This window comes from Filicampus tigris, chromosome 19 (assembly GCF_054856515.1).
Source record: "Filicampus tigris isolate MCC_2025a chromosome 19, RoL_Ftig_1.0, whole genome shotgun sequence".
Lineage (NCBI taxonomy): Eukaryota > Metazoa > Chordata > Actinopteri > Syngnathiformes > Syngnathidae > Filicampus > Filicampus tigris.
Window position 1 is genome coordinate 5,233,681 of NC_141235.1, and position 12,306 is coordinate 5,245,986.

At 48.8% G+C, this 12,306-nt stretch overlaps 4 protein-coding genes across 8 annotated transcripts; 2 read left to right on the forward strand and 2 right to left on the reverse strand.

Annotated features, from left to right (window-relative positions):
• The first annotated feature begins 13 nt into the window (after nucleotides 1–13).
• On the forward strand, nucleotides 14–1,981 carry timm23a (translocase of inner mitochondrial membrane 23 homolog a (yeast)). Its single transcript, XM_086015757.1, has 7 exons — nucleotides 14–420; nucleotides 533–591; nucleotides 670–763; nucleotides 919–1,003; nucleotides 1,191–1,249; nucleotides 1,328–1,438; nucleotides 1,575–1,981. Exons 1-7 carry the CDS (start codon nucleotides 315–317, stop codon nucleotides 1,697–1,699), a joined length of 639 nt encoding a protein of 212 aa, XP_085871883.1. The 5' UTR covers nucleotides 14–314; the 3' UTR covers nucleotides 1,700–1,981.
• On the reverse strand, nucleotides 1,862–5,402 carry LOC147129069 (elastase-1). The gene is made up of 6 exons (XM_086015755.1): nucleotides 5,145–5,402; nucleotides 4,964–5,073; nucleotides 4,194–4,288; nucleotides 3,837–4,117; nucleotides 2,267–2,430; nucleotides 1,862–2,185 (listed from the first exon to the last, which is right to left on the reverse strand). Exons 1-6 carry the CDS (start codon nucleotides 5,239–5,241, stop codon nucleotides 2,006–2,008), a joined length of 927 nt encoding a protein of 308 aa, XP_085871881.1. The 5' UTR covers nucleotides 5,242–5,402; the 3' UTR covers nucleotides 1,862–2,005.
• Nucleotides 5,403–6,107: 705 nt separating this feature from the next.
• syt15 (synaptotagmin XV) lies at nucleotides 6,108–12,247 on the forward strand. Of its 4 annotated transcripts, none has more exons than XM_086015747.1 (8): nucleotides 6,108–6,126; nucleotides 9,409–9,613; nucleotides 9,727–9,851; nucleotides 10,886–11,178; nucleotides 11,245–11,424; nucleotides 11,538–11,646; nucleotides 11,717–11,902; nucleotides 12,006–12,247. In XM_086015747.1, the coding sequence occupies exons 2-8, from the start codon at nucleotides 9,414–9,416 to the stop codon at nucleotides 12,143–12,145; spliced, it is 1,233 nt and encodes a 410-aa protein (XP_085871873.1). In that variant the 5' UTR covers nucleotides 6,108–6,126; nucleotides 9,409–9,413; the 3' UTR covers nucleotides 12,146–12,247. The 4 variants fall into 4 exon arrangements, with proteins under 4 accessions (XP_085871873.1, XP_085871871.1, XP_085871872.1 ...); XM_086015745.1 differs by lacking the exon at nucleotides 6,108–6,126 and adding an exon at nucleotides 6,131–9,335; XM_086015746.1 differs by lacking the exon at nucleotides 6,108–6,126 and adding an exon at nucleotides 6,131–8,320.
• LOC147129071 (uncharacterized) lies at nucleotides 6,245–11,864 on the reverse strand. Of its 2 annotated transcripts, none has more exons than XM_086015743.1 (4): nucleotides 10,869–11,864; nucleotides 9,349–9,490; nucleotides 8,217–8,337; nucleotides 6,245–7,895 (listed from the first exon to the last, which is right to left on the reverse strand). In XM_086015743.1, the coding sequence occupies exon 4, from the start codon at nucleotides 7,884–7,886 to the stop codon at nucleotides 6,252–6,254; it is 1,635 nt and encodes a 544-aa protein (XP_085871869.1). In that variant the 5' UTR covers nucleotides 7,887–7,895; nucleotides 8,217–8,337; nucleotides 9,349–9,490; nucleotides 10,869–11,864; the 3' UTR covers nucleotides 6,245–6,251. The 2 variants fall into 2 exon arrangements, with proteins under 2 accessions (XP_085871869.1, XP_085871870.1); XM_086015744.1 differs by lacking the exon at nucleotides 10,869–11,864 and adding an exon at nucleotides 9,622–9,694.
• Nucleotides 12,248–12,306: the final 59 nt, after the last annotated feature.

A 12,306-nucleotide genomic window follows, 5' to 3' on the forward strand; every position in this document is an offset into this window, starting at 1 on the left:
CCGGTTATTGACGTAATTTGACAGCACTGCTTTACGGCAGGAGCGTGCTGCTGCTGCTGTTGTGTGTGGAGGTCAGGGGCATCAAAGAACAGCGAGTTCCTGATACAGACATGCTGCTTCTCTTTCGTAAAATACACTTGATTTAAAATTTTGACAATATTGGTCAACTATATTATTGTTATTATTATATTAGCGTTGACTAGAACAGCTCAGCGTGGATCATCTTGATCGTTGCATCATAATTAGCGCAACCTTAGCCGAAGCGAGGACCTGCGTTTTTTTTGTTTATTTTAATTCCTACCATCCACCCAGACATGGACAACAACCCACAAGGCTCCGGGGGGCTCAAGGCGAGTCTCGGTGGTCTCTTCGGAGGTGGAGCGCCGGAATATTCCAACACGGAGCTCGCCGGTGTTCCGTGTAAGCGACCTGGTAGCTACGCGGCTAGCTTAGCAGCTAACCGGCTAGCATGCTGAAGTGAGTGTTCGATGCTATCAATGTTGACATATTTGGGTCGTCTTTGTCATTTTAGTGACTGGGATGAGCCCCCTGTCGCCTTACCTTAACGTTGACCCTCGTTACCTGCTTCAGGTAAGGCAGAACTTAAAATTAGACAATGTGCTATGATGAAGATATAACCGAATAATGTCAATAATTATGTGTTTTCAGGACACAGACGAGTTCATTCTGCCTACAGGCGCTAATAAGACGAGAGGAAGGTTCGAACTGGCTTTCTTCACAATTGGAGGATCCTGCATCACAGGTAAATGTTTTTGGCACCTTTTTATATGTATATATAATTGTTGAGATTGCTTGTAGGGGTTGAAGCAACTAGTCGATAAAACAACTTCCAACACATAACCATGAACTCTGTTTTACCGTTGTAGTTCCAATTTGCCTTTTTGATTGTCTTTACAGGAGCTTCATTCGGTGCTTTAAATGGTCTCAGGATGGGCCTGAAAGAAACCAGAGACATGGCTTGGTCCAAACCGCGGAATGTACAGTGAGTATGGAGTCTAATGTTCTAATGCAGCGGGCGGATAAGAAAGAGAGAAAACATGCCCTACTGGCCACAATCAGCCACACTGCGCATTAACAGACGTCAAGAGTTTCTTTAAAACTCAAATATGGCCCTCGAGCTCAAATGATTTCCCCTGAGATAAGATGCGGAAATGATGTTGTCTCACCAGGATCATCAACATGGTGACGAGACAAGGAGCTTCATGGGCCAACACTTTGGGTTCAGTAGGTAAGACCCACTGTAGACTCATCATACAAACACATTGACGTCATTGATGTGCCATTGACGTCCGTTGTGTGGTCCCAGCCTTGTTGTACAGCGCGTTCGGCGTTGTGATCGAGAAGGCCCGAGGAGCGGAGGACGACATCAACACAATAGCAGCCGGCACGCTAACGGGGATGCTCTTCAAAGCAGCCGGTATGTGTCTATTTAGTTATTTTCGAAAACAAAAAGGCACGGGCCCGAAAGTTTCAGCTGCCCTTTTCACATTGCCTTACAGGCAACTCAACAGGGGTGTGTAGACTTTTTATATCCACTATCTGTGCTTTGGCAGGCGGCCTGAAGGGTGTGGCCCGCGGGGGTTTGGCTGGTCTGGCCTTGTCCGGTGCCTACGCCGTCTACAACAACTGGGACCACCTGACCGGAACGTCGTCACCGTCCTCCTCTAGGCTTTACTGAATTCCTCGTCCTCATTTTCCTCTGACATTAGGGCCAAACTATCTCCGGGAGGCAGTGCGCAGACTCTGGGATGGAAGCACTTGCTGTGCGCGCGTGTGCGTGTGTGTGTAGCTGCAGGTCTGCAAGTGGATCTTTTAATGATGAACTTTGCCTTACAGTCAGTGCTATTCTTGTATTTATTTCACGGTGATCATCATTAGAAGCTGTACTGCAAGAAGAAGAGTACATGTCTCCCATCATCTGATGTAATAAATCACGGGGAAATCCCATAAAAAAAGCAAACACTGTATTGTTGTGGAAGCGGCGTCAGTGCAGGAAGAAGTCTCGGATGCGGGTGGCCTCGATCCAGGGGATGTAGGCGCCGGTGCGGGTGAAGACGCTGGGCTTGTTCTCCACCGTGCAGCCGATGGGGCCGAAGCTCACCACGCCGTGGACCTCCCAGCGCTCGCGGCCCAGCTGGCACAAGAGTGGACCACCCGAGTCCCCCTGGAAAGAAGAACAAACGCTCTGATGAGTGTTTTCACCCCTCCCGCTGAAGCTGCGAGGAACACGGCGGCGGACACAAACCTGACAGGCGGCGGGCGGATCCTCGGTGTCCCTGAAGCCGGCGCAGATCATGGAGTCTCGCACGCGGTCGCCCCAGAACTTTTTCTGCCGACAGGTTTTGAAGTCGATGATGGGGAGGCGGGCTTGGTTGAGGGCCTCCGCCAGGGAAACGTTCTCCTTCCCACCTGAAGTATTTGAATGAAATGTCACGTCCGCGTCTCTTCTTCCCCAAATGTTTACGGAGCACACAAAAATATCTCACTAAAATAAAGAAGAGTTGCAGTTCTACAGCCATGAGAATCGAACATCCGCCAGTTTGCCATTTGGAAAAATAGTAGTCATCCATTTCAATGTCCATGCCCCAACCGCTGTGATAGATTATCGGGTATTCCTTGGGGAATTATATAGTTGTCACTTAATTGTTCTGAACATTTTTTTATTTACAAGAAAACTAGCACCTATCCCTGCAATGTTTTACTGACAGGCAGAACAATTACATTATCTTCCACTAGAGGGCAGAAGGTACTATTAACCTGTGTAGCCACCTGTTGAAGTTTATACAAAAGAATAATTGCTTTGTGTTCAACTAAACAGGGACAGATTTTATTCAAAGTTAATTGAGACGAGATAATTATTTCATTTTGGGACGTTATTGTTTGCTAGGTTCCGTGAGAATTTTTCCATGTAATAAAATTCTCAAAACTTGGTGTGTCAAGTGGCACTTAACGACTTATTTTTGCATCTTTTGAGCCACAATTTCGCTGGTAATACAACTACTTGTTCTTGCGAAAATGCACTTGAGTCCTGGACAACATTTCAATAGTTTGTGTATTGGGAAAAATTAAGGTTTTGACTCCTTATTGATTTTCTATACTATTAATTTCCCAGCTATGTTTTGGCATCTTAAAATTTGCTGAAAAGTAAAACTATGCTGCACACTGGTTTGACCCAATACCAATTTTGCAGCTTTATGCTTCCACTTTTCCTAACGAAATGGTCCTATAGATTTAGTTTGCTATACAGTTAACGCCTTTATAATTGTCAATTTGCAAAAGATTGTCAAAAAGTAGGTAAATAATTCTCACTGGTGAACTAGTTTTGCCCATTATCAATATGGCGACTCATACGCCTCGTTTGGTTTTACCATGCTAACATTTTTTCTCGCAAAATGGTTACTGAGTTTGTAGGGATGTTTGATCCCACTTTTTTTTTTTTTCCAGACCCATACTGGTACGAATATTCACTCTTTGAGTACTCAAGTACTGATACCTCTAAGTACTTTTGAGTGATAACATTTCATTTAACACAATGACAAAAATTGTAAACAAAGACCTTTGTTTTTGAAGTAGATGATTTCGCTGACTACACCAGAGGAGGACTCTCAATGTCAGATCATTTTTTGGGGCCTTAAGTATCGGTGGCTGGTATCAGCAGCATCCACGATGCCCCGATACTTTGAAATAATATTCAAAATCATTGTTTTGGCATCTCTAAAAATGCCGTATTGCTGATATTCACCCAAAAGTTGAGCTCTTCTGCTCACTGTGTGTCTCAATACTTTTTTTGCTGTGTGATGTTACTGCAGACTCACCCCGGGTGTCGCCCCAGCCGGTCACCCAGCAGTAGTGTCCCGGCTTGAGGATGGTCTGCTTGCGCGGCAGGCATGCGTAGCGGATGAAATTGGACGGGAGGATGTCAGTGGCGGCCTTCACCAGGGCGATGTCGTAGTCCAGCTCGCTGTGTGTTGGGTAGCGGAAGTTCTCGTGCCGGTAGATGCGCTTCACGGGGAAGACCCTCTCGGCCGTTTCGGAGCGCCTCAGCCGGTGCTTGCCCAGTACGATCCTCCATGAGCCGGCGTCCTCGGCCTTCCCCCTGGAATGAGGGTGTCGCTTTTAACAGCTCAAGTGTTTGACAGTGGCTAAATATGCTTTTCGGTTTTTCGGGTTACTTTTGGAAGCAGTGAGCAGCTGTGAGGATCCAATTCTTGTGGATCAAAGTTCCTCCACAAACGTGAATGTGATGTTTGCTGCCTCTGGGACGAACCTGACAAACAACCAGACGGAAGAGGCCTTAGCAAGTCACGTTATTGTTAACCACTGTAACATGGACAGTTTGAACATTAACGCTGCACTTAAAGTCCATTTGTATCAACTTTACAAATACTATACTTTTTTTTTTAATTCTTCCTTAAAGAGAAAATCAACCCAAACATATTTTTTTTCAACAATGCCTCCAGCAGGCCCACTAATTGAAACACGGCATTCTTATTAATATTGTGTTTGTGGAATAAGAGTTAATCCATTCGTTTTTAGTTTAGACCAATCACGGCTGACCTGTTTTTGATTGGTCGTGATTGGTCGCTACCTGAGCCCTGAGTAGTCGTGATGTCATTCTCAGTCGACAGAAGTGACAAAATGGCCGCCCCCAAAGATGGCTAAAAAACAAGTAACTCTTATTCCACGAATGCAATATTTATCAGAATGCCTTCTTTCAACTAGTGGGCTTGCATAGAACATATTCTTGAAAAAAATAATGTTTGGGTTGACTACCTCTTTCATTAAAATGAAGTTAATTTTCAAATATACAATCTAAAAATACCAATGACATATTTTACATACACAATTACGCATTCATAAACTGGCCCATCTTCCCCTTTTTAAAACTCAAAAGTGGCCTTTGAGCACCTCCGGGGCATATTTTTTTTTATTTCCGATATACCTGCAGAGAGACCTGCCAGGGCCAGGAATGCGGTCTGGCCTCGTTGCCGGACACAATCCTCTCGGCCATGTTGGGCTTGAAGTAGGCCATCCCGCAGTCTTTGGGCCAGTCTACAAGAAAACACACAGCCCGTGTTGTCAAAGCACGTTATGATGATGATCACATGCGCGTGTATCCTCACCCAGGTGTAACACTTTATGCTGCTTGCCAGGCGTGTACGCGGCCTCAGTCAGCAGGGCCAGCGTCAGCAAACACACGACACGAAGCGCGGCGGCCATCGTCTTCCACGCAAAATCGGCAGGCGGCGCGCAAGCCGGCGTTTTTATAGCGGCAGGTACACGCGCACGCAAACACACAATGGGTTGTATCACAACGAGGCGCTGGATTGTTCTCCTGCAGTGATGACTTTCCACGCACAAAAAAAAAAACAAAAACAAAAAACAACCTTTTCACACACGCACTCATACAGTAGTGCACGTCAGTGCACGCAAACATCATGTCATGTGACGCACGACAGTGGCACAGTGATCTTCAAATGACACGTGGGGATAAACAACGCTTTTAAAAGAGAGAATGTCGGCCGGACGATGAATGGGTCAGGCCGATATTTGTGCGATAATCCAACACCTGTGATATGCCTAACAGTCATATTAATAAAAAACAAACCTCTCTAAATTAATGTAAATTTTTAAGTTCAACAATATTTGATGCCGATGGATCAATACTGTATTGCAAGCGGTAACAATACTATTGTGATATGAGCATTTGTGTCATAAATCCAAACATACCCGAAAAGAACATGGCTGTAATGGAAGAGCAAAACTGTGCTTTTATTGATATCAGCAAATATTTGACTCCATGTATGGCTAACTGTATTACTCTGTTCGCCTCTACCGTACATGTTATGGTGTGAAAATAAGAGCACACTGGAAGTCACCAGTGAGTTTTTGTTGATGTTTTTTTTTTTTTTTTTTTTTTTTTTACTGAACGGGAATGTGCACGCTCATCCGAAACACTGAATGGTCGCAGCCCCTCGACACGGTTCAACAAGTTGACTAAAGAGCAACATGAGGTGCGCCCGCATCGTTTCACCACGATGTGGATGTCTTGATTGTCGTGGCTGTAGGCGGTGAACAAGTCTACGTGGCATATTAAACTATCACGTGAGCGCTACAAGTTTGTTTTTTTTTTTCATGATATTCTAAACATTTTAAATCTGTTGCACTGCCGTTTGCTACTGTAATTATTGAATTTCCCCGCTGTGGGATCAACAGATTTTTTTTTGTCTTTAGTCGTCTTGCTTTTTTGAGCCTCCACACCACCCTGGCCTGAGTGACCTCATCACGCTCCTCTTCCGGACGGCCCCGCGCATGAGCGAGGGGGATTTGGGAATGTCGTCATTTCGCGCGTCTCCTTCCTCCTTTGCTTTGCTCGCGTCAGGAGGCGCCTCCTCTGTTTGGCCTCCACCATCTTGCGTCAGCTCCCCTCCGTTGGCCGGAGGGGTCGCGTCGGGGAGCGCCTCAGCAGGAGGAGCGGGAGGTTCGGGCGCTTTGCTTTTCTTCTTGGAGGGCCGTTTGACGGCTTGGGGGCTGCTGTGGAGCTCCAGGTGCTTGCGTATGGCGACGGTCAGCACCTCCGGCTCCACGGACGCGCCGTGGACGTCCCACGTCATGCCGTCCTCGTCCCACTGCACCTGCTTCATGCTGCTCCTCCTTTTCCCCCCGTGCTCGTCCTTCTCCTCCCCGGCTTGGGCTTTGAGACACGACCTTCTGCGCTCCAGAATTTCTTTCGGCTTCCCCTCCTCCTCCTCTTCCCCCTCGCTCGGCGGGAACGTGCCGGAGGAGGGCGACGCCAGGTTGGAGTTGGAGCCCACCGAGGCCTTCAGGTCCAGTCGGGATCCGGGAGGTGAGCCCAGGAGTGAGTGGGAAGTGTTCCTGGGGAGGTCCAAGCAGGAACCCGCGGGGGAGGGCGTCTGCACAGCCGCGTCCACCGTTTTCCGCCGGGCCTCCTCCTTGAGGACGGCCCCTCCCCTGGAGCATCTGCACCCCTCACGAAGAAGCGAGTCGCTCAGGGAGGAGACCAGAGGCGGCCTCCTTGGCTGCGGTTGCCAGGGCAACCGGAGGCGGCTCACAGGAACTCCTTTGTCGGGTTCTCGCTCGTCATCCTCCCGACCTCGGGGATCGGACGCCGGGCGAGTCCCCTCGCCGGGGAGGCATCCGGCGAACGGCCACGCGCTTTCCTCCGAGCACACGGACGACGCCAGCGGGGAGGGATACTGGAAGTAAAGCAAGCGGTTACCGGGGAAGGCGTCGTCCTCTGAGCTGCTCGCCCGGAAAAAGGACTCGTGAGGCAGCGCGGCGGTGGACCCCAGACGGGACGAGACGCAGAGATCAACGGACGGCAGAGTGGGCGTGAGCAGCGGGGAGACGAAGGGCGAGGAGGCGGGAGAGCTGGGCGCGGCGGGGCAGGCCACGTCCTCGGCCAGGCTGGCGGGCCGCGCCGCGCCGCCGCCCCACACCACCGTGTCGGGCGTGCTGCTGCGGCTGTGCGCGCCGCCCCCGCCGCTGCAGCGGCTCCAGCGCCGCATGTTGGCCACCCAGCGCTCGCTCAGGGCCGGCGGGTTGTGGGCGTCGGGCGACTGCAGGCTGCCCACGCGCCGCCGGCCGTGCAGCTGCTGCACGGGGCCCTGTTGGGCGCTGGCGCTGGCGCTGGCGCTGGAGCTGCGCCGCAGGTCGGCGCCGGTCCACGCCGGGTCGCGCTCGAAGACGTCCACGGAGCTCTTGGAGACGGAGAAGATGGGCGTGTGGGCGTCGCCGTCGTCCGACGGCCCCTCTGGCAAACTGGAGTAGGACACGGACGTATTGACCGCACAACACCCCGACGGGTAGACCTCGGAATGGGGTCGCACGGGCCTCGTTGCCATGGCAACAACCTGAAAAGAAAAACATACTGATTGAGTTCACTATACAGGAATGCCTTTACTTAGTTCACCACTTTTTTTTTTTTTTTTTTTTTTGAGTGCTGGTTGCTCAGTTGCTCCAAACGAACCTACATGGGATTATACAATCCAGATTATGATTCGTTTGGACAAGATAGAAGATGAGAGGAGCACCTTTACGCACCCAGTTAATCTGAATAATCTCGGTTATGTGAATTCGTCTCCTTTACGCATGGAACTCAACACATTATGCAACACATTATGTAAATAAACAAGACAGCCATTGAAATGAATGGGAAAGTCCTCACTTCCTACCTTGAAGGGGCGTCCTTTGCGGCTAAATGGCGTCCCGTTTTCCTCCCGACATCTTTCCGGTCACTCCAAGACAGGCCTCGTTTCTTCCGGGTGATCGAACTCCGGTGAGCGAGCGTGTTTTCTGGGAAACAACCCGTAGCATCGGTACGAATCACGCGAGTAGAGTGCGTGCGTGCGTGAGAGAGCGGGTGCCGTGGGTGTGGCGCTTGGGGGATTAACTCGCCACCTGTCATCCCATTAGCCGATGGCCAATCTCTGGACACCGTGTGTGTATATGTGTGTGTGGCTAAAGAGTTAAGATCAGGTCAGCTGGCAGGATTTGCATGCACACTTATTCTTGTACTGGGTAAGATTAATGAATCTTTTTCCACAAAATTCCACCTTTACATTCATTCATTCATTCATTCATTTATTCATGTGGAGGCAGAGGTGTCCAAACTACCGCGCGGGGACCATTTATGGCCCAACATTCATTTTTCGGCCACAGATACTAAAAATGACAATTGACACGTTTAAAAAAAAAAAAAAAAAAAAAAAAGTTTGGAGCTTGTCAGAGTGAGATGGGAGGGAAAGATAAAAATAAATTATTTTTGGTATTTTTTTTCAATCCTTATCTAATTTAATTGATTTTATTAAAGTATAATTTTTTTTTAAATTCTTAACCAGATAAATTTAGTATATTTCTAAAATATATTTTAGCGTCATTTTTATTCAGTTTTTTTATGTAATGTATTGTTTTAAAGGAAGTTTCTCGTACTGTTACTTTATTTGTTTTGTTTATTTGAGGCATTTTATGTATGATTATTTATTCATTTTCGTGACATATTACGGTCTACTATTAATGTTCAAAGTTTCACAGTGCTCACTGTCTAATAATTTGACGGATCAGCACACACTTTAATTGATGTGCAAATCGGTAATAATTGGGTGAAATGAATCCATACAATTCGATTCCACTCCGTCCCTAATAAAATGACTGACCCATAGAGGGCGCGGGGATGTGAGAAGCAGCCAGCTGTGTCCATCTCACACACACACACACGCACACACGCGGGCGCGAGCACACGCACGCGTCAACAGGCAACAGAGCTGAAAAGTATCGAGAAGAAAAACGCAAAGGTAACTAACTCACAATCACGTCACGCGAGCTCCTGCACCGCTTGACTTTGCGTCCGCGTGTCATGTGACTCAGGTGCCATGGTTCCGGTCGGCCTCGCCGCAGGACTTGTGGCGCTGCTTCTTTTCATCCTTCTCCTTCTGGGCCTGGTGATGTTCTGTATGTGGCGGAGCAAGAGGAGGCGTGATCGCAGACAATACCAGGAGCTGGTCGCCGCCGCGCCTCGCATCCCGGCATGCGTCCCAGCCGCCATCCCGGTTTCGCAAGGCTCCCACTCCAAGTCAGTACCTTGGCAAAGTACTCGGAAACGAGCTGTGCACACGCGTGTGTCACAGGACAGTGGTTCTCACATGGATTAAAAAAAAAAAAAAAAAAAAAACAATTTTAATGAAGGGACGGCGAGATCGCGTTCACGTTGCCCCCTCGCTTCACGACGGAGGGCGAGGAGAAGTCGGAGGTGAAGAAGACGGAGGCTTGCAGGGACATTCTGGCCCGTCGGGGCTCTCTTTCTGTTCAGAGTAGGTCAACACTGCTTGTACTTGAATGTTTTTTTGTTTTTTTTTCAAGTTGGTAGTATGTAAAAGTAGTCATTTTTGATCTGGGATGGGCAACTGGCACATTCTGAAATGTTTGAAATAGTAACTTTTTCCCCAAAAATGGGGGGGGGGTGGAATTGTGAGGTGTTATTAAGTTGTAATGTCACAATTAGCCACTAGATGGCAGACATCGCTTGGTTGCACTTCCACTCGGAATGCAGTCACGACTAAGAAGCACTCGATATGTTCAACCAATTTAAAGGCAAGCCTATCTACCTAGTTTACTTAGGGACATAATTGCAAGGAGGACCACACTACCTGTAGCATCTTATATTTGTAAGATGCCAGATAATGCTTAGCTTAGCTTAGCATACAGCGGAATTCACCAGGCAGGTTACTAAATGGCACGCAACTCAGTCAGGGTTTCAAACAAACGACGTGCAACGTAAAGTTCATTAAAATACCCAGTCAAGGAACTGCAGGTAAAATAAAGCCACTTGAATGATAATGATTATAAAATTCAAATTCAACATTGAATGGCGCAATACATGCTCGGAACTGAAGTGAATGTGAGAAATATACTAAAAGTGCCAGGCTGGCCAATCAAAAGCACGCAAACAACAGTGATTTGATTGAAGAACCGTTGACAGTTCGTTGAAAGCTCATGAGGAGTCGCTAAAATGGGCGTCCTCCAAAAACATGGGCACGTTTCAACTTTTAATAGTGTCGCAAACGCATATGGAAAAAAAAAATCACAGCACGTGGTTATCTTTTAATTGCTTAAAACGCTTTGTTGTTGAAGAATTGATCTTTTATGCATGCATTTGAGCATAAAATATGTAAAGATACTATGATGTACATTGGTTCAGAAAAAAAAACAGACCTATGCATCCATTTTGTGCATATTGAAAATGGCGTTTTTTTTCTCATACATCTTGTTAGGAAGTGCATGTGGCCCCCTCCATCATTTAAGTTGCTCATCGCTGCATTGGATCTTACTTGTATTCGTGTTCCAGGTTGGTACCCGGTGGGGACGGTGCTGGCCGACTTGTATTCTGGCCCGGGGCTGAGCAAGGTGGCGGCGCCGCCGCCCGGCATGGCCGCACGTCTCTGCTTCTCGGTGGAGTACCGTCACAGCGGCGAGCAGCTGGCCGTCTCCTTGCTCCGCCTGGGCAACCTGCCGCCTCGTTTCCACGGCAACCTCACCTTGGTGCAGCTCCGCCTCCCGCCCGACGACCGGCGCCCCCGCCAGGCCAAGGCCAGGAGCACCGGGCCCGACCCGGAGTTCAACGACTGCTTCCTGTTCCAGGTGAGAACGTGAGCACGCGGCACACCTGGCAAAACGACCCCAGTATTCTTGTCCCCGCCCACACAGGTGTCAGGAGCGCGCGTGTCACGCAGCACGCTCAGCGTGTGCGTGCTGAGCGTGTCACAGGATGGCAAACGACACGTAGTGGGCCAGGTGCTGTTTCCCCTGCAAGGAGAACTGGGCCAGGCTGGCAGGGTACTCTGGAGGGACCTGGACACTGAAAAGCACCATCACGTATGTGCACAGGTGTAATTCGTAACTCAATATACTTCATTCAAATGTGTCCTTTTTGGGGGTCACTCTGGAATATATATATATATATATAAAACACTGTACTAATGTCTGGTGTCCCCGTCAAGTGTTCCGAACTCGGTGACGTCTTGGTGTCCCTGAGCTACAACCCGACGCTACAGCGCCTATCGGTGGAGGTCCCGAAGGCTCGAGGAATGCAACCTCTGGCGGACTCGGGTGGGGAGGCCATCCAGGTGGTCTCTTCTCGCTCGACGCGCTTCGCGTCAAACGTGTCTCCTGTTCCCAGGCGTGTGCGTGCGGGCGAGCTTGCAAATCCACACGCAGGTGGTGAAGATCAAGGGCAGCGGCGTCGTGAAGGCGGACGGCGAGCCGGCCTTCCAGCTCAGGGCCAGCTTCAAACTGAGGGTGGAGCACGTGGACCAGGCCTGCCTCCGCTTGGAGGTGCGGCGGCAGACCGATCACATTCCCTCAGGTGACTCATTACCTCCTACAGGGAAGTTACACTTTGATTGTACACTGCTGTCGTCAACATTTGTCATTATTTCTCTCCTTTTCTGTCGGTCTTTCGTGCCCAGAACCTTCAGTCCCGCTGGGAGTTGTGGTGCTGGGGCCGTTCATGTACGCCAGAGGGCCGCAGCTGCAGCACTGGATAGACATGGTCAACACACCACTCCAACCGGTCAAACTGTGGCACGGACTCTGCATGGCCAATTAAAACACATGTGTAGTGTGTATCTGCAATATTTGACATACAGTATATGGGAATATGCAGAATACACTGATGCTACTCAATGAAATAAAAACAAACGGAATCAAGGGTTGATTCATTCAAATGTAACAATGCAGGTTCTCAGTTGTTTTTGGTGATTTTTTTGT